Source organism: Chanos chanos, chromosome 1 (genome assembly GCF_902362185.1).
Source record: "Chanos chanos chromosome 1, fChaCha1.1, whole genome shotgun sequence".
Classification (NCBI taxonomy): Eukaryota; Metazoa; Chordata; class Actinopteri; order Gonorynchiformes; family Chanidae; genus Chanos; species Chanos chanos.
This window is the reverse complement of record NC_044495.1, coordinates 15,790,791-15,812,311: the sequence shown is the minus strand read 5'-3', so window position 1 is coordinate 15,812,311 and position 21,521 is coordinate 15,790,791. Positions and strand designations below refer to the sequence as shown.

The window sequence follows — 21,521 nt, the reverse complement described above, 5'->3', positions numbered from 1 at the left end:
CTGGTAGAAGAAACAGAGCTCGATGAACTGGTAGAAGAAACAGAGAGCTAGATGAACTGGTAGAAGAAACAGAGAGCTAGATGAACTGGTAGAAGAAACAGAGAGCTAGATGAACTGGTAGAAGAAACAGAGAGCTAGATGAACTGGTAGAAGAAACAGAGAGCTAGATGAACTGGTAGAAGAAACAGAGAGCTAGATGAACTGGTAGAAGAAACAGAGAGCTAGATGAACTGGTAGAAGAAACAGAGCTCGATGAACTGGTAGAAGAAACAGAGAGCTAGATGAACTGGTAGAAGAAACAGAGAGCTAGATGAACTGGTAGAAGAAACAGAGAGCTAGATTAACTGGTAGAAGAAACAGAGAGCTAGATGAACTGGTAGAAGAAACAGAGCTAGATGAACTGGTAGAAGAAACAGAGAGCTAGATGAACTGGTAGAAGAAACAGAGAGCTAGATGAACTGGTAGAAGAAACAGAGAGCTAGATGAACTGGTAGAAGAAACAGAGCTAGATGAACTGGTAGAAGAAACAGAGAGCTAGATGAACTGGTAGAAGAAACAGAGAGCTAGATGAACTGGTAGAAGCAGAAGAATTTAGAGCGACAGAGCATTCAGGAGCGTGTATCAGAATAGAGAACCCTCTCATTAATTGTGCACATTTTTCTCTGAATGCATTTGACTTTACTTTAAGTGCATTTTTGCGTGTCTTTATTAAACTGCAGATTTTATAGGGTCGAATTTTATCTCAAGAGGCCATTGTGGTGAGATGGCACTGGGAAATGCAAACACTGATTAGGGAAAACAGTGCTTTCTTTGTGTTTGTGTTTGTTTATATGTGTGTCTGAAAACCTCCACAGTGATACTGATAAAAGTCAGCTATAACAGCACATCATCACAGAGCAAGAATGGGACAGAATATGGCTCCTATAACAAGACTCCGAGCCTGAATTGGTCCTGTGTGTGTGTGTGTGTGAGAGAGAGAGAGAGAGAGAGAGAGCGAGGGAGAGAGAGATGGCACACGGAGGGATGTCCCTGTATGTGTTCCTCAGTTAAATGTCCTCTCTAAATGTCAACCAGAGCGAGAGAGAGAGTAGGGGAGAGCACAGCTAGCAGAACTGCAGACTGACAGGCATTCTCAGAGCTCCTGCTTAGTGAGTCAGCAGGAAAAAGAGGGAGGAGGAGAATAGAGAGAGAGAGAGGACAGAAAACGAAAAGAGGGCGAGGGAAAGAGAGAGGATGTTGGGGATGGAGTTCAGAAGAGTGTAAGGTGGAGATAAGCACAGAAGAGAGGGATGACTGGGTATGAAGCAGAGGCTGAGAGGATTGGAAAATAAAAGGATGGAGAGATTGCACACCCTCACTTGCCCTTTGCTGGCTCCTATTCCTTTGTTTATCACTGTATCACATCCCCTGTCCTCCCTCTCTCTTTTCAAATTCCCATGTCAGTAAATTCGTCCGTGTGAGGAAATAGAAATAGATTTATAACCAGATGACACCTTGGGCAGTCACCTGAACTCATTTAACTCAAGCGCTTTGTTGGTGCCAGTGCACTTTATATGGACTTGTATTGGAGTGAATATATGGGGCAACATTTGAGTTTTCAGTTCTTTGGAACACTAAGAGGTTTTGGCACAGTTTGTGAGAATTTTGCCTGCTTTTGTTGTTGCTGGAATGTGCTCATGCTGTGTGTGTCGTGTGTGTGTGTGTGTGTGTGTGGTGTGGGTATGGTGTGTGTGTTTGCGTTAGAGAGAGAGAGAGAGAGAGAGAGAGAGAGAAGGAAAGTGACTGGGTAAGTGTATGTGGTGCGTGTTTGCACATGCATGCCCGTTCTTCTGTTCTCATGTCTGTCACTGCAGACAGCTCAGTGGACTTGAGTCCATCCCTGCTCTGATATTAAGTCCCAGTTGCCCAGACCTCTGCCTGTCAGCCCTATACTCAGCCATTTTCTATAGGCAGCTGTTTTGGCTCAGAGGGCCAGTTTACTCACAGGCTGATTTAGAGTGAAGGCAAGACTGTGGCCCATGGCCTGATTTGTGTGTGTGTGTGTGTGTGTGTGCGTGTGTGTGTGAGTGAGTGAGTGAGTGAATGAGTGTGAGACTGTTCTACCCTTTAGTGCATTCGTGTTTGTGCGTGCATTTTTAGATATGTGACTCAGATGTTTTATAACCCAAATGTAACTTAGCCCTACTTACCCTCTCTATTTCTCTCTATCTCTTGCTCTATGAAGAGCACAGTCCCCTCAGCTGGTGTTGGTTTAGAGAGGAAAAGAGGAAAGAACTGATGTTTATCTGTGTTCAATGGAGAAACCAACTACAGATGTGCACAGAACAGCTGACTATGACGCTGATGTTTGTGAAATGAAGGAATTCAGAGAGATTTGGAGAAGCAAAGTGCAATAAGTGGAGCTAATTATTAGACTGGTGTGCAGGAGTTAAAGATGTCCTTTTCTAAGCTGAGCTGTCTTCCTGTAGTATGATTGTTTCTCTCATCTTTCTCTGTGTCTCTCAGTTGTTCTCGCTCTCTCTCTCTCTCTCGCTCTCTCTCTCTCTCTCACACACGCTCACGCACACACTCTTTCTCTCTTTTGCACGCATGCACGCACGCACACACACACACACACACACACACACACACAAACGCACGCACACAGGCTGAAAGAAGAGCAACAGGAAGAAACTCTTAAATAATGTAGAATGCTTTCTCCACGGTGCCCTTAGAACACCAGAGAGCAGTCAATACTTATGGGGGGTGAGGGTGGGTGGGTGTTATACCTGTGTGCGTGTGCGTGTGTGTGTGTGTGAGAGAGAGAGAGAGAGAGAGAGAGAGAGAGAGACACTCATTCCTTCCTATGGGGCTACCCTCACTGTGATACCAGTGGGGTAAGGATATACTGTGAAATGAGTGTGTGTGTGTGTGTGTGTTCAGCAAACACACCACATAGGCTACACAGTAAGAATCCCTGTGTTTAGCCTCCAACCTAACGCTATTATGACACGTGCCTGAGAGACAGTCTGAATGTTTTCCCTGTCAAAGATTCACTATCTACTTCCTCACTGTTATTTGTTGCTTTGTTACTATGGTGATTATTTAATGCACTGTTGATGACATTATGGATAAAATCTCCCAGAGATGAAACTGTGATTAATATGGCTGGTCTCTTCCCTCCTCCACTTTTCCTCTCTCTCCTCCTGTTCCTTTCAGTTTTCTAGAATAATTGTTCGTATGGTAGTTGGTTAGGGGCCTGTACCTGTGGGGTTGAGTGTCTGTTCTGGAGAATGTTGTCTTTTACAAACATTGGCAAGTTGTCAGGCTGCTCTCACATTTCTTCTTGCTTTACACTGTTAATTAATGTTTTACACAGGGTCTTCAGTAGCATTCTTTTTTTGTTCACACCCTTTCTTCCTTGTGTTGCAGTTATGCTGTGCATTTAGGGCAGATCATGTAGTAATGAAAATAGCTGCTATAGAGAAGAGCATGAGAGTGGAAGAAAAGAAGAAGAGAGAAAGGCTGAGGACATGAAGTTAGGGAATAAGGGATGAGTGGAGTTGGAGGGGAAGAGGTAATTGATAACTTCTCTCATATCCGTGATGCCGTGGTAGGTTGCTGGTCACCATGGTGACACAGCAGCTGGTGTGATAGCTTGTTCCTGTGTCAAACAACAGGAATAAACTTTATCTCTGGAGGCAAAGCTTTCATGGAACCAGTAATGGAAACAAATCCATTACTACATCAGATGGTTTTATTTACTGCTTCAACAGGGAGCCATCCAACAAGATGGTCAATTCACTGGCCTCTAAACCAAGCTTTGATGGAAGTTGAAGGATTTTTAATCAGCATGGCTGAAACAAAGTGGTGCAAAAAAAGCCATGTCACTCGAGAAGGACAGGAGCAGCATCAAAACTTCTGCCTCACATGTCAGACAAAAACTGCTGCTGCCTTTCAGGGGCAATATGTTAGTTAATTCCTTGCACTAATGATGAATTGGGGTATTATTTTAGTCTTGGATGGCCCACTTGACCTTGCTTATGTTGCAAACTACAGCTAAGCTACTGTAACTTCCACACTGTCAGTGGTGGAACGTGAATGTCTTTCCCACTTAGAGACTTTCTCTATCTAAGGCATGAGAGAGTGAATCCCTGCGGCATGGTGAATCCAGCAGGGTTTAGAGCCAGGAGATGGATCAGCTGTGTAGAGTTTGTGGGATCCCAGGGGTGCAGTACAGACCCCATTCAAGTGTCCCATTAGCCCTTCTCTGTCAGAGGAGATGCTATCCACATCCTCTAGAGAATTACACAAATACTGGTTCTGGGAGAGGCGAGAGAGGGGTTGTTGTGGAGTTTTTTGGCCTGGTTCTCTTGTGCTTTAACTCCTCTCCTGCGCAGGTATGGTCAGACTATATTAGTGGAGTGTGTACTGAAACTTCTTTCAACCTTTACTCTGCTTGTGTGTGTGCTTCCACATGTATTTGTGTATGTAAGGCCAAGAAGAAGCTCAGGTTGCTCAGCAACCTGATTGCCTGTGAGCTTGTTCCTGGAACTGAGACAGCTTGTGTTCTGCCGTCTAGAAAAAAAACCAAACAAACAAAGAGGAAGAGAGAACAGAAGGGGAGCTGAGCTCTGTATAGTATTATGTGATAACTGTGGTGTTGGCCATTTCCCTGTGTGAGTGTGTTGTATGCCCTCAGTCACAACACCAGAGCCTCAGACAGGTCCTTATGAACAGATGGAAACATGCACACATATACATACATAGTATTCTGGAGTGTGTTTCAGCGATTGTAACTGTCCTTATCCCGACCAGTCGTCTCCCTCTGGCAGGTTGTGTCAGGTTTTTGATGTTGAGTTCTTACAGTATTAAGATGTGGACTGATGTATCAGAGGTTACTGAGCCTTCCCACTTTGCTCCCCTCTTTATTATGGACTTAACTTACTGTAAACTAATCGGGACTTAGTGGATAGCCTGGGGGTGGTCTTGAAAGATTTACGATTAAGTTCTCCTTAAATTTGTACCCATGGTCTCTAGGGCTTGAATGCTGGATAAAAAGTTTTTTTTTTTTTTTTTGTCTGATTCAGTTAAATTGTCTGTACTGAGACGACCACGTTTTGTAAACTGTATTTTGTGACAGTGGTGTGTTAACAGTGTTGAATCACACACCATTGGAGTCACACACCATTTCACTTTTTCCTTCTTTTTGTTGAGGTTACAACAGAAGTTAATCTCTCTCTCCCTCGTTATCTGTCCATGTTTTACCACACAGCACCTTCAGATGACCATCCAGGCTCTGCAGGATGAGTTGCGAATCCAACGGGATTTGAACCAGCTGTTCCAGCAGGACGGCACGGCTCGACCCGGAGAGCCCTTCACTGCCGAACTCACCGAGGAGAACTTCCAACGTCTGCACAGTGAGCATGAACGGCAGGCCAAGGAACTCTTCCTCCTGAGAAAGACTCTGGAGGAGATGGAGCTGCGTATAGACACACAGAAACAGACCCTGTGTGCCAGGGACGAATCTATAAAGAAACTTCTGGAGATGCTACAGAGTAAAGGCTTGTCGGCCAAAGCCAGCGAGGAAGACCACGAGCGGACGCGGCGTTTGGCGGAGGCAGAGATGCACATACACCACCTGGAGAGCCTGCTGGAGCAAAAGGACAAGGAGACAGCTGCTCTCAGAGAGGTGCGGAAACACCCACTCAAGTTTTGGTAGAACACACGACCCCGCTCCCATACATTTATATGCTTTCTGCCCCGGTACCCTTCATCATTGAGCACAGATTTGAGTGGGGCTAGATAACTAAAAATAGTAAAGAATTGCATTTGACATTGTCCTGACTTATTCAGGGGAGTGAATTCCCTCTTTTATCTGTAGTGGTACCCATATAAGAGTGTAGAGGCAGGGATGGTTCTAATGTGTCAAATTTGTGATCCACGTCTACTTTTATTACACGCTCCCATTCTCTCAGAGCCCGTCCGACCGCCACACGCACGCTCGCACACACACTCTGTCTCTTCTGCTCTCTGACGTGCATACACAATGACAGGGAGAGATTTTGAGACCTGGGCCTAAATATAGAGTACTAAGTTTATACCTGTACTCAGGGATCAGTGTTGGCTTGCTTCTCCCTGTGCAGTAAGTTTAAGTACTCCTCAGCGCTCACTCATTTGTCTTATCTGTTAACAACACAGAAACTCACACAGCCTAGATTGTAGTAAGAATCCTGCATGTAAAAGCCAGTGGCAACAAGAGTTATGGGCCCCTACATCCTGACCCCTGGGGCTGGAGGGCAGTGCTGCTGGTTCTAATGGCTCTGCCTCTCCTCTGGCTCTGGTTATTGCAGTGCATGGCACCCCTGTCTCCCCCTCTCCCTGCTCTAGCATTGCTGGCTTGAGAAAGGGTTAGTGAGCTAAATGGCCCAACTGTGCTTGAATAAAGTATACAAAAGAAGTCAAGAGATCAAAAGATCCAAAGCACACACATTCTCGCACATTTTAAATGATACTCGACTGTGAGCTCAGTCCTCAGACTAACTCAGGGATAAACACGAGGATGTAAAACAGTTGTTGAAAAGCAGACAGACATCCTCGCAAGCACAAACAAGTCTAGACCTGTGATGAATTGACAGCACTGAATGCTAGTTGCTATAGAAACAAGGAGAGACAGAATGGGACCCTGATGAGGAGAGACACAAATATTGCTGAGTGGCTTAATGGATAAAGACAGTTCTATTTGGTTATATGAAATCTTTTAAAAGTAAATGCTTTGTAAATTTTGAAGATACTTCTGTTTAGATGCTGTGTAACTGAACACAACGTTTAAGCTGCATAATAAGACATGTAATACAGAGAGTCTCACTACTTCAATGGTGTTCCTCTCTCCGGCAGTAAATTTGGGAGTGCCCACACCCCCCCTACTGGTCTGAACAGGTTGATCAGTAAGCAGGTAGGGTCTTGTGAGTGGTATTGTTCAGGTAATAGGGTGTTCGTAGAAAATGCCTAGTGTCCCATTGCTTTGTCTGGCCTCCCCTTTCTGTATTCCAGTCAGGCATCTGCGCAGACACCCATTAACCTCCCACAACCCCTGCAGCACTTTGAGAACACTGACACCTAGTGTTGGTTACTTGAACTGCACCAAGACAGGCACAGGTACAGAATATACTGTACATCAAGAGACAAAGGTCGCCTTCAGGTGACAGTTCAGTGCTTTGTGGGAGGAAGACCCTGTAGAGAAATTTGCACAGAGATCAATAAGTATTTTAGGTTCTTTAGTGGGACCTCTAGCTGAGAATGAGAGGGAGGGAGAGGGGAGAAAGACCAAAAAAATCCTGAGTCCTCATGCATTATTGATTTTAGCAATGAGCCAAAGTTTTCTTTAGCCACTAACATCCTTTTAGTCAAGATTCATTTGTGAGTCCTGTTTTTTTTATTATTATTATTTTATTTTTCTTTTTTTGGTCTTTAGAAGAGCAGTTATACCTTTTTTTCTTCATTTTTTCTAGACATTTTGTTTAAACAAGATTGTGTGAGATGGTTTTACAGAGTAAGAAAACCCTTTGGTTAGAGCAAGCCTGGCCGAATATTCCCTGGTGCCTGCTATTTCTTTCAGCACAATTGTCAACTCATTCCATTTAATTGTTTATGTTTAAATATGGCACTGAATCTTTGACCACATCAACTTTAATGGTCCTGTGCAAAAGTACTCTTCAAAGCGTTGACTGGCATAGGACACAAAGTCCCACCAGTGACTCTCATAGTGATAATATGAGACATAGCTAACCTAGTCCATAAAAAGTTTTTAATTGTGTTTGTGAAATGATGCTTCTGACCCTTTGAGGTTCATTGCGTTCACATGCTGGAGTAAGCAAATACCATCTCAATTAATTGTTTTAGTTGCATTATTAAATTTGTCTGTATTCATTATTGTAGTTTCATTTTTACACTTGTAATGATGTTTTAGTTGATCTTTTTTAGTTAGATTTGTTAAAGTTCTTGTGGAATGATGCTTCTGATTCTTCTTTGAAGTTAACTCTGTTCAGATGCTGCAGTGACCAAATTTCTGAATTCATTCTTTTAACTGCTTTATTAAATTTGTAATGACGTGTTAGCTGCATTGAAGATGTTGGGTTAGATTTGTACATCCTTAACAGGCACTCTGAAACAGATTTGTTGCATTATAAAAATGCCTCTGTTAACATTTGTAGAAGCTTTACCGGCAGGAGCTGAGACACACTCCCTCACTTGTCCCCTCTCGCCTGTCCCACAACCTCTGGGACTCTTACTCAGTGAAACACTTCTTCTTTGTTTATTGGTCTGTGAAGTGGGCTTGTGTGGGTGTGTGTGTGTGTATGATAATGAGTTAGTTTAGGTGAATTTTTGTGTTTGACCACTGGCCTTCTATGCTTTGCATGCATATGCCTGATTTTGTCTATATATGTGTATGAATGGGTCTGTATGTATGGATGAGTTGCTAGTAGTACTTGTGATTTTCTGTGGTATTTGTGTGTGTGTGTGTGTGTCTGTGTGTCTGCGTCTGGCCTGTGGCCATGCTCTTCTCCTGTCTTTGTCTGTGTATACTGTATGTTGTGAAGGAGCTGCTACATTAGCTGTCTTTATTCCCCTTGTGTGTGTATTGTACTACCCATAAGAGATGCAGTCATGCAGAGGCTCTCAGCTGTGCGATGGAGAGACAGGCCACTGTCCCACTGTCCCCTCATACCACATCACACAACTGGTTTAATACACTGCTTTGTCTGGTTTCAGCATCACTCAGCTTTACACTCAGACCAGCAGGTTATCATCAGTGTTAACACGAGGCTAAGCTGTAAGATGTGGGATGGTCGTGTTGACTCCCGTGTGGTACGGGCTAATGCTAAAGCTCGGGAGTTTCCCCCCATTGCTCCCAGAGGTCATGACCCCCGAACTGTGTTTCATCCACAGGACTTACACCGACGCTACGAAGGAGCACCAGAATCTGCCAAGACCAAAGCCCTCCAGACTGTCATTGAGATGAAGGTATGTGTATGTTGTGTGTGTGATTTGTGTGAATGTGTGGGACTCATGAGAATATTTGTGCTTTCTCTGATAAAAGGCAATGTCTGTCACCTGAATGTATATTTTGAAGAGTAATATCTGTGGTATGTAGACACAGGATTCACATCTAAAAGACTGCACTGGCTCTAGTATCCGCACAAATCTAAATTCATTGCTGAAATACTGTTGACCTTTGTACTTACTGGCGTCTGCCGATAAAAAGTGCAAGTTCTTTATTTGTATTTTCTCTCTTTCATTTGTCATATTTTGTCTGTTATGTTGATCTCTCTCTCTCTCTCTCTCTCTCTCTCTCTCCCTCTTTCTCCCTTGCCCTCTCACTTTTGTATTCTTATTTCTGTCTCTTTTTTTTGTTGCTCCCTCTCTCTTTTCCATACATTTGTGGTCTTCTTTCTTCCTGTTCCTGTGGTCCTGGCTCTGTAGGACTCTAAGATCAGTTCCCTGGAGCGCAGTCTGAGGGATTTGGAGGAGGAGGTTCAGATGTTGAAGTCCAATGGTGCTCTGAGCACAGAGGAAAGAGAAGAGGAGATGAAGCAGATGGAGGTCTACCGCAGCCACTCCAAATTTATGAAAAACAAGGTAGCCAAACAATAAGGCTGAAACTGTAGCTTTACCTCACAGCTGAGTTATTTTTACCCTCCGTTTTTTTTTTTTTTTACCCTTGACATACTTACACAAATCATGGTTTTTGCCCTTCACAGTTGCTTATTACTAATCAATACTACTAGTCTTTTCTGGTCAGAAATGTTGTTGTAATTAAAATGTTGATCTTTTTGTACTTCAGTGCCTCTCTAATTAACAGTCAACCATATTTCTTGTTAAGTGTTCTCCAATCATTTTCAATGCATTTTCCAGTTTTCAAAGGAGAAAAGCAGTTGGCACTTGCAAGACGGCAATTTATTTGCTGAACACTAACCATGTGACTGACATGTTGAATGCTCATAGATTTGACAGTTATGTATTATCTTTGTGGGTCTTGCTGATTGGCTGGAGTGGTAGCCTTGGGCCTTGCATGGTGGCTGCTGATTGGTTGAAGAGTGAAAATGAAAATGTCACCATGGTCCTGGATGCTGATTGGTTTTCGTTGCAGTAACAGCACCCTCTTCTGACAGGTTGAGCAGCTGAAGGAGGAGCTGTCTCAGAGTGAGGCCCAGGGGGAGGAGCTAAGAAAACGATTGGCTGAGACGCAGCAGGAAGTCTCGGCAGTAAGACACAGATAGAGGGAGAGTGCTTAGAATGCTCATGGATCAGAGCACGCACAGCTTAGACCACACCAAGCTTAGAATACATGCAGTTCTGCTTGCCTTACCACTGGGAGAACTAAAAGTTTTGTAAGGAAATACTCCATTTCAACTCTCTGTTAAAAAGGTGATTTCTGTCCATTATTTTGTCAGCATATGTAACATTGTATAAAGAGGCCATGGACAACTTTACTTTGAGAGCTGGAGAACTTGGGTTGTTTTAACTTAAAATGACAGATGATTTACTTGTAAAACATACATACAGTCTTCATATAACAAAAGCTGAGCATTTTCCCACAACGTCCTCTTAAAAGTCCCCATTTAACCTCCCCAAACCTGATTCATCTCTGTCTGTGTCCTCAGTCCTCCTTGGCATCTAAATGGCCAGCTCAAAGTCTTCCACTGCTAAATGAAGTCTTGGGAAAAGTTTACAGAGGACATATTAAGACAAACTGCTACCTCTATGAGAGTGAGATTATGGGCTGAGGTGAAAAGGGGAGAGAGAGAGAGAGAGACAGAGAGAGAGGGAAAGAGAGAGAGACAAAGGAAGGAAAAAAGGCAAAGACATTAATTAAATATTCTTGCTCCAAATCCCCTGGCTCTCTTATCAGTTGTTGTCTGGGCGCACAACGGCAGGATCTGTGCGAGACAGAAAAGAGATGGGTAGAGACAGAATGATCAAGCTCTTCTCCACCTCTGTCTCATCTCCCTCTGGTCAGGAAAGCAAGGCTGCTCTGTGCTGTGTACAGGGGATGGATGCCACAGTAGACTTGCTGGCCCTTTTCCTAACTCTTTTTCACCCCAACTCTCTGGCTATGTATTTTTCTCCGTCTCTTTTCCTTGCTCTCTGTAGCAATGGGATGGTGTGATGTTGAGTTCAGCTGATGTCCACATGGCTTGAGTAGCTCCTCTCTCTAGCGCTCTGTCTCTCTTTCTGTCTCTTCTTCTCTCTTTTTTTTTTTTTTTTAGCATGCAGGGCGATTGCTGGTAGACTCGCAGTTAGAGGCACCCCTAACCTGCTGCCCTTTGTCCTATGTATGCAGAGAATACACTGAGATAATTGGGGGGGGGGGGGATTTCTGGAGGAGAGCAGTGATGGGCCTTGCCCATTGTGTCTTTATCATATCTCAGTTATGAGGTTATGTGATATTTAAATAATTAACATTTTTCTTATTTATTAGAATGTGAAGCAGAAAAGTAATTTAATTGGTGTGAAATGGAATCATAAAACAGTTATTTTAGCAGTTTTAGAAGTTTTTTTTTTCACAGGACAATGGGCATGGTCACAAGGCATGGATACAACTTCAGCTAACCCTGCACCTTCCCTTCACAGGACAAGCTCAGTATCAGACTGCGTGGACAAACACACGTTCTCTTCTCCTTTTGTGTGTGATCCTAATTCAGTGGATATCTAACAGAGCGTCTACAGAATTCACACGTTATGATTTTCAGATTGTCAAACTGAAAGCTTAGCAAAATACAGAACATAGATACACGCACAGACATTCGCACTCACAGCAGAATAGACAGAGTCCATGGCCTTGAGCCAGACGTTTAATAATTGAAGCCTGTCTATTTCATGCTGCCACAGCAAGACCTGAGTGTGTGCTTGTGTGTGGAGAGAGATTAAGGCTTCACCTCTCCATCAACTGACAGAACGATGTAGAGACAGACAAACAGTGTACGAGAGTGTAGCTTCCCAGAACTCCAATGATACTGTATTTGGCATTGTGTTCTCACTTAGTGGAGGCTGCCTTCACTGAAGTATCCCTTATAGCTGTTGTATACCCCATAGTTAGTACATCCCAAGTTTACTCAATTCTCTAACTCATCCAGTCCTCATTTCCCACCAGTCTGTAACTCCCTAGTCCTCCATCATCTGTTCAGCACTCTGGTTTCTTTTAACTATTCTAAAAGAAAGAAAAAATCAGGAGACATGGTATTGATGAGTTGTTTTATCTTTGATCAGATTGACCAGGTGAAACAAGACTTGTCCAGGAAGGACACAGAGTTACTGGGGCTGCAGACCAAACTGGAGACATTAACCAATCAGTTTTCAGACAGCAAGCAGCACATTGAGGTGCTCAAAGAATCTCTCACTGCCAAGGAGCAACGTGCTGCCATCTTACAGACAGAGGTGTGTAACATCATGTTCTTTGTGAAATGAAATACCCTTTAGTCTCAGGTCTCTCTTTAAAAGTTATAAGGCCCTTAATGCCCTCAGTTGTTTGTTGTGAGTAGAAGATTGAACAATTTATTACAAAACTTTATTATGAGGAATTACTTTGATAATATAGTTGGTTGTCTTGTGATAATGCTTTGCTAATAGATGTCAGTGCAGTGAGTAACCTGACTTGCTCAACTGCTGTGGATACAGCATAAACTTGTGATCATTAACTTCATAGATACGTGAATTATCTGAAACTTGTTTTGATATAGATTTTTGATATTTGCTATTGATTTGGTCACTAGGTGGCAATATTGCAGCACCTTTTTGTTTCACTGAATGGCGCAATGGCAAATGACTGGTTCACTATTGTATTTCAAGGATAATGAAGTGCCACATAATTTTGAAAGAAATATCCTAACACCACTGTAAAAAGTATGTGTAATCTGAGGTCATGGCTGTGTTTACAGTTTGGTGCTTGTGAATGTCTGTAACATGTGTGCATAATTTCCTGCATGATTTTAGTCTGTTACATGTATTGTGTTGATATGATTTGTTGTGTACATGCGTGTTCAGGTTGATGCTCTGCGTCTGCGTTTGGAGGAGAAGGAGGCCATGCTGAATAAGAAGACTAAACAGATCCAGGAGATGTCTGAGGAGAAAGGAACTCTGAACGGAGAGATACATGACCTCAAAGACATGCTAGACGTAAAAGAACGGAAAGTTAATGTACTGCAGAAAAAGGTATGGACTGACAGATACATACATACACACGCACACGCTGTCACACGCACTGACACACACACACACACTGACACACACAGACACACACAAACACTCTTGATCTGTCTCCCCATCCCACACACAAATAAACAAATAAAATCTCCTTTTCTCTTCATGATGTATAGTAGTTCCCTTTCTCAACCTATAGATGGTGCTGTAGGACCATGTTTGCACAGGTTTCACAGGTTGTGGCAGGGAGACCTTTTTACAACAGGCTCTCAGATGTTCCCCACAGTATGAATTTATGAGTTGTGAAAATGGGGAAAAACCATGTTTTTGATGGCGAGGGAGACTCTCCTTCTCAGAAATGACACAGGCGCACTCTGAGATTCAGGTCAACTGTGAAGAGCTCAACAAAGCTATATTTTAAATTCTGTGATGGTCCACAACTATGAAATACGCCTTGGCTTACACAGGCCTTCTCTCAGTGTGTTTGCAGTGGCCAGTGAAGGAATGTTAGCCATAGCTAATTCTTCCAAACATTGTTGCAGGTTGCAGTTGGAAAATTCAATTTAAAGTTAGTCTTTTGATGTTAGCCATAGGTTTTCCCTGCCAACACACTTGAAAATTGAAGTTGGGAAAGGGATTTAAGGTTAGACTTTTGAAGATGGAGATTTTGAGAGATATTTCTGAGGAGAGCTCAGTGGACCAGCCTCAGGATCTGAACAGGTGTTGAATGCTAGTAAGGTCACCTCTCCTACTCATACAGTCTCAGTGGTGCACAGCCTGAAGCGCACACACACACACACACACACACACACACACACACACACACACTCGCTGAAATCATGAGTGTGTGAATGATCGTTATGGATATCCCATGCCTGCTGGGTTTCACTCATCTTCTCTGAGAGTCTGTCCCTGGTGTTTGAGTTCTAGTTGATTGCTGGCTTGGTTTAGCCCATAGTAATGTCTACATTGTAGCCTCAAGTATCTTTCATTATTCTCAGGCCCAATACAGCCTGACTCTGCCAGCTCATATAGACCACTCCCCTGTGCGGTACAGCAGCTGCCCTGAGACCCATCAGGAACATCCCTGCTCTGTCTTTCCATGTGCATTCTTTGTTTGTTTATTTCTCTCTCTCTCTCTCCTTCTCTCTCACTCTCTCACTGTTTTACAGCATTTTCCCGTTTCCCTATTCATAGCTTATTTCTGTTTTGCGCTTGAGTAATGTTTGGTCATCAAAAGAGAAAAATAAAACAAAACGCCAAGTTACTTTGAGTGTTAGATTAATGCCTAAATGTAAATGTGTGTTGTAGTTCACAATGTATCTGAGGTTGTTTTGTGTGGAAGACAATGCAACAGTGTTTATGAGATCCACTTTGTAGTCACTGCATCTTAACTTGGGCAGTGTTGTTTAGACAGATTCACACATTGGAAGCAGTTTATTTGCAATTACTTGCATACTTGTATTTGTGTGTGTAAGTGGCACACACATGCACACGCGTACACACACACATACACACACACAACTTAAAAGTGTGAGGCTTTCCTATGAGTAGGCCCAGCCTGGGTCTCTTTCTTTACTATTTTTCTCTCCCTCTCTCATGTTCTGAGCATCGTTTTTCACTGGCTCAAAGCTGTTTGGCTCTGTGCTTGTTTTCCCAGTGGCTCTAATTCTTGCATGGAGTGTGTGCAGTGTCTTTGCAGACGTGTTTATCCTCCGAGGATGTCAGACGATGCCTTCTTCAGACGGCACAAACGCGCCCCAAACTCGACAGTTTTGGGCTAAGTTGTGAGAAGGCTGTTTTCTCTTTTCTTTTTCACTGTTTCTAGTCAGTTTGTATTATTTAATAGAACACTTACCCTTTTAACAAGCTGAAAAATTCACATTAATTTCATTTTAAGAGGCAGATAAGGTGGCAGTGAAATCAGCTGAGTCAAAGCCAAGCTAAATATTGTGAGCAGCGGTTTGGATGAGAGTTGATTTGCAAGTTCAGGGAAGGACAAGTTAAAGAGAATAGCAGTTTGCTAATGTGAAGGGAGAAAAAATAGAATGCTGTTCAGCAAGACTCACTCAAGTATGTAAACTCCAGGCAGATGGCTGACGCTAAACAGACACTCTGTGGCATTTTCAATAAAAGAGCTATGTCTCTCGCTCTGAGTGAAACCTTTTACCATGATGCCATAGTAAGAGAGACAGAGAAATGGAAGAGCAAGACTTTGGAGATAGAGAATAAAAAAGCTTGCATTGAAATGCAATGCAAGCATCACAAGTTCAGTGTTTCATTTCTTCTCCCTCTAGTTTGTCTGATCATTTCTCTGTCAGTCTAGGACAGAAAGAAGACAGGAAGAAAAAAAGACGAGAGAGGGAAAGATACACAGTGAGAGAAAGGATGTTGTGAAATGGTTGAGCACTAACAAGGCTGTCATCTGAAATTAATGATGATCCCACATTAGAAAGAGGAAGAGTCTCAAACCTTAACAACAGTTCAAGAGAAAGAGTGAGAGAGAGGGAGAAGGTCTCTGGAAGTTTCTAATTAATCGGAGCTGCTCTGCTCTCTCTCTGTGTCTCTCTCTCTCTCTCTCTCTCTCTCTCTCTCTATTGTAGCATATGTATGTGCACACATGCAGGTGTAGACACAAAGACTGGTGATGTGCTGCTTACCTGTCAGGTCTCGCTGACTCGACTGGCAGCCAGCTCACTCTCATTTGCATTACTGAGCAAACTGATAGTTCGCTGTCTCCCTTGTGAGTGCTCACACACACATACACACACACACACACACACATGGTGAACTGCTTTCAAATTTTAGAACCAGTTTTTCTTTTTTTGTGGCTCTATTCTTAGTCGTTGTCTGTAGATTCAAATATGTATGGCATTTTTGTGGCTCTATTCTTAGTTGTTGTCTGTAGATTCAGATATGTATGGCATTACAGTGACAAAATACATGCTGGTCCAATGCAATCGTCGGATAGATAGATAGATAGATAGATTTGACATCTTGTTTGTACACAGCATAGGTCTCTGTGTGTGTGTGTGTGTGTGTGTGTGTGTGTGTGCGCTTTTTTCCTCCTTTTCTGTACGCTTTATTCTAGCTTTGTTTCAAGCTAGGGCATACCACATTGACGAGCTGCAGATCTCTAAGTGAAACAAAACACTATTTAATAATTCAAGACACACGCTCTCTCTCTCTTTCTCTTTCTCTCTCACACACTCTCTCACACACATACGTGCGCGTGCACGCACACACACCCACGCACACACACACACACACACACACACACACACACACACACACACACAAAAAGTTACACAAATCCCTTTAAGTCCCTGTGTTGGAATAAGTGTGACGGGAAGCTGCACTCTTTGTCTACCCTCTTTTATCGGCTTAAACATGAACCAGAGCTGGGTATTGGCAAAGTGTGTTTGTGTGTGTCTGTGATCGTGTTTCTGTATGTGTGAGTAAGCCTTTTCATGAGTGTGTGTGCTTCTCTCTGTTTCTGTGAGTGTATTTTATGTGCTTCTCTCTTATGTGTCTTTCCTTCTATTTTCTCCGTTTGGTTGCATGTGTGTGGGTGTGCACGAGCAACAGAAAACTGTCTGTTATCTGTGTGTGTTTGTGTATGAGACAGAGGGCAATGAGAAGATGACTCACGCTCAGTTTGTTGTCCAATCCCATCTTAACCCAGCTCCTGGCAGCCAGATCCAGCCAACTCCCCTCCTGCCCCTCACTAACCCTCATTTTGTCGCTGTCTCTACCACACACTCTTTTTCTCTTTTCCCTGGCTTGGCTACCCTGACATTTCTCTTTGCCACACTGTAGGCTTATTTTAGTGTGTAATCATCATTTTCCCATGACATGAATGCCCTGCATCAGTCAACATCAGTAATATCACCCTCCCTTCACGGCCCCGGGACAGCAAATACCCACATTTTACTGTTGTCAGACTTTAGGGAGTTTACAGACATAACTGTCCTTATTATATGGCTCTTCACATACACAATAACTTAAACGTACACCTTAATGAAAACTGGATGAGTGTTTTTTTGTTTTCTGTATGGCAGTGCAGAGTAGCTGTAGATAAGAGTTCTCGGTGGAAAATATGCACGCTTAATAAGGAGGAGAGGATTTCAGAGAGGGAGGGAGGGAGAGATTAATCAGCCTACACTACACAACAAGCATTTGGAGCAAAGCAACCACAGACAAGATCAAAGGAGAAGACTTTCCTCCAGTCTCAGGCCTGTGAATGCGTTTAGACATTTAGACATTTGTGTGTGTGGCTGTGTGTGTTTAGTGAGGCGGCTCATTGAGCTGAAAGTGAAGTGACAGACAGGTGGGGCTGTCAGTCAACCTGTCAGGTATGCATTTGATTAATGAGGGTCTGGAAATGCTTATCCTTAGCATATGCGCACACACACACACACACACACACTCTGACGGCCTCTCCCCATCATTCCACACGGCTAGGCACAAATGTATTATGGGTAGGAAAGTCATGCTCTTAGGAGGTGCAGTCCACCTGACCAAGGACCTTTGCAGGTCTTCCAACACACAAACACACTCTCTCTCGCTCTCTCTGTCTCCCTCCCTCCCTCTCTCTCTCTTTTCATATGTTTCATTCTTTCTTCAACCACCTGTCTGAGGTCTCCGTGTGTTTCAGGTATCATATGTCTGTTTCTCATTACACATGACAAACCCACTGACTTTGCACATATTTACTTGAGACATGATAGAATGTGTGTACGCGTGTGAAAATACTGTCTATGTTTCGGTTCAAGTGGGCACCACACACGGTCTATGTTGTCCCTTATTGTACAGAAACATTGAGTGAATTGTGCTTTGAGATCTTTATCCTGTCTCAAAAAGGGCACCGGGAAATGGATATGGTGGACAGAATCTTAATTTCCGTACACATGCGCATTCACACACTAACACACACACACACACACATACACACACACACACACACACACACACACACACACACACACACACACACACACACACACACATAACTTTGTCTACAGTAAGATTTTCATATACTTTAATGAGAAGAAGAAAATGCCGAAGCATAACCACACCTTGATCCTCGTTTTACATTTTCTCTTAAGACTACACAAAGCACTTAAAGCTCTAATGAATTAGTCACTTGTCTGTCAAAGCAGCTCTCAAATAAAATCAAAAGTGCATGAGTTGCATTTATAATGTGAGAAACATACCAAGGTAAATTCATCATCAGATTTCTTCTCAGTTTTCTCCACTTCATCATCAGGGTATTTTAAACGCTTTGGTTAAGATGTATGCTTGCTTAAAAGTTTCACAGCAGTTCACAGTTTGCACAACATTACCTTTCTCATGGTTAAGTCTGTACATTTGACTGCTGGACTACCATAGTCAGGTGACATTGAAAAGCGAGACAGAGTGTTGCTCTGAGATCATTAAGAGGGTTTAAGATGGAAAGCTTACTCTGACATCAGCTCAAAGCACAAAGGAAGAAAAATACATGCGGACAGGACATAGAAAGAGGGAATGCTCCTCAGCGGTGTCTCCTTTGCTTTTTCATAAATATGATTATTGTGTTACTTGAATCACATTTACTGCCTTGCGACACATATGACAGACCTGTGTTCTCATTTACCAACATTTCCCTCGGATACCGACCTCATTTCATTGTGAGTGAAATAATCTCAAGAAATGGACAAAAGCCCACAGAACTCTTCATTCTGAATTTGTTGATTTTCAATACCTTTGTATTTTTCTTAACTACGATTTATTTATTTCTAATCAATACTATTTCCCCAGTGGCTTTCTGAGGGGAAAATGTGCATATTCACATGTGGTTGATTTATTGATGATGGTTTATTTGAGAGTGATTGAGTGAAAATCAGGGCTATTTATCAAAAGCGTCAGTGTTTAATTAAATGTGAAATGAGTGAGAGGAACAGTCAGTCTTTTCATTGGGCTGTCTGAGTGTGATGAATGGATCAGTTTTCCCCAAATCCCCTCGCCACCACAACCACCACACTTCTACACCAGCCACAGTGTCTGATAAGGGAAGCTCTGCAGTGAAATTGGGACTATTTATGGCCCTAATATGGCCGTTATTTACTTTGGTTTTGACAGCCAAAAGCTATTATTATCTATTGGGCCAAACACAGTTAATGATGTATTGGAACTGCCATTCTCAGCAACAAAGAATCAATCAGTCATTATCAGGTTTTGGGGTTTTTTTTTTGGGGGGGGGGGCTGTTTTTGCCAAGTCACAACATCTTTCTCTGTCTGTCTGTCTCTTTCAGATTGAGAATCTGCAGGAGCAGTTGAGAGATAAGGAGAAGCAGATGAGCAGTCTAAAGGAGAGAGTGAAATCTCTACAGGCAGACACCTCCAATACTGACACAGCTCTTACCACATTAGAGGAAGCCCTGGCAGAGAAGGTGAGCTCTCTCTCTCACACACACACACACACACACACACATGCACGCGCACACTCTTTCAGTGTTCATGCTCACAAACTCAATTATATTCACAAACATGCTCATCCTCAGACATACACATGTACAGCGTCTTGCACACACACTCTCTTTCTCTCTCTCTCTCTCTCTCTCTCTCTCTCTCTCTCTCTCTCTCTCTCTCTCTTTCTTTCTTTCACTCCCTCACCCTGGCATGCACTCACACTCTTTGATGCGCATTCGCCTGTATCAAATCAAGTTTCTTACTTTGCCATTCCACTTGACATCAGCATGAAAAAGTTCAGCTGAAGGTCAGCAGTGCAAAGCATGGATGTCCCCGCTGTATACTCACCACAGTGTGTACCATGTGTACGTATATGTATGTGTGTGTGTGTGTGTGTGTGTGTGTGTAAATGTGTATGTGTGTGAGTGTGTATGTGTGAGAGAGACTGACAGCAAAAAAGATTGTACCGTCACAGGTCTTCATGTTAGGAGTCAGTCAGTCTCACAGCATGCCTGACCTCCCTCGCACTGACTCAGCTAGAGGTCAATCCCACTGTCACTTCACATCAGCTGCACACCACTAACACTGTGTGTTATGAGTGTGTGTGTGTTATGAGTGTGTGTGTGTGCACACGCACAAGTGCATGTGTGTGAGTGCTTGTGTGTGTGTGTGTGTGCGTGCATGCATGTTTGCTTGCAGTCATATAGACATACTTCACTATGTGGGATTCATTTTTATGATTATAATTTTGAATGAAAGTCACTAGGATTTCTATGTATCTATATTTACCTGTCTACCTGTCTCTCTGTATCTCTCTCCTCATATATATATATATGTGACTGCGTCTGTCTTGGTGTGTGTACACATATACATCATCTGGAGCAGTCCACTAGGCATTTGAACCATCAGGGCTGAACGATTAATCGATTTCAAATAGAAATCACGATTTGAGACGAAGCAAATCGCAAAAGGCTGCAATTTAATATATGTGTTATGCAGTGCGTCTGACCCAGGATTTAAACTGTCATGTCAATGGTTTTACAAATCCATGCCGTCCTGCTTGTGTGACAGTCATGCTCACCAATCAGAAGTGCCGTACTCCTCATGTACCAGTCCTGAGTCACCCAAGGCGACTGTGTGTAGACCATTTTAATGCAGCCAATGGTAATTAATAACTTCTGTACATATCTAATTCGTTCTTTTCTAGGGAGACTCAAAAAATACGAGCTTGTCATTTTGTTTACGGCGACACTGGCAATGCCTAAGGAACGGTCATGCACAGTAGCTTTATTATCGTTGACATACTTGAAATGGCCAACCAACAACAAACACGTGAAACCCAAGGAAAATGGTTCATTCGTGGTGCGGAAAAATGGCCTCCATTGAGCCAGAAGCAACGTTGAACAATTTATTATTGTTATGTCATGTCATGTCATGTCATGTCATGTCATGGTCTGCTGCTTATCCGGGACCAGGTCGTGGGGGCAGCAGGCTGAGGAGGGAAGCCCAGACATCCCTTTCCCTGGCTACATCCACCAGCTCCTCCTGGGGGATCCCAAGGCGTTCCCAGGCCAGCCAAGATATATAATTCTCCCAGCAAGTCCTGGGTCTGCCCCGGGGTCTCTTCCCAGTTGGTCGTGCCCAGAACACCTCCACAGGGAGGCGCCCAGGAGGTATCCTGACTGGGTGCCCAAACCACCTCAGCTGGCTCCTTTAAAGGCAGAGGAGCAGTGGTTCTACTCCGAAGTCCTCCTGGGTGTCTGAGCTCCTCACCCTATCCCTAAGAATGCGCTCAGCCACCCTGTGGAGGAAACTCATTTCCACCGCTTGTATCCGCGATCCCATTCTTTCGGTCACTACCCAGAGCTCACGACCATAGGTGAGAGTTGGAA

At 43.2% G+C, this 21,521-nt stretch overlaps 1 protein-coding gene across 2 annotated transcripts in view; it reads left to right on the top strand.

The window, feature by feature from the left end:
* erc1b (ELKS/RAB6-interacting/CAST family member 1b) overlaps positions 1-21,521 on the top strand; it is a 154,285-nt gene that overhangs the window by 22,007 nt on the left and 110,757 nt on the right. The window contains exons 3-9 of one of the 2 annotated variants that reach the window (XM_030779982.1): positions 5,255-5,671; positions 8,929-9,003; positions 9,463-9,618; positions 10,152-10,235; positions 12,250-12,417; positions 13,024-13,191; positions 19,473-19,610. In XM_030779982.1, coding sequence (XP_030635842.1) covers positions 5,255-5,671; positions 8,929-9,003; positions 9,463-9,618; positions 10,152-10,235; positions 12,250-12,417; positions 13,024-13,191; positions 19,473-19,610 — 1,206 coding nt within the window. The remainder of the gene's footprint in view (positions 1-5,254; positions 5,672-8,928; positions 9,004-9,462; positions 9,619-10,151; positions 10,236-12,249; positions 12,418-13,023; positions 13,192-19,472; positions 19,611-21,521) is intronic. The other variant, XM_030779991.1, reaches the window with a different exon arrangement.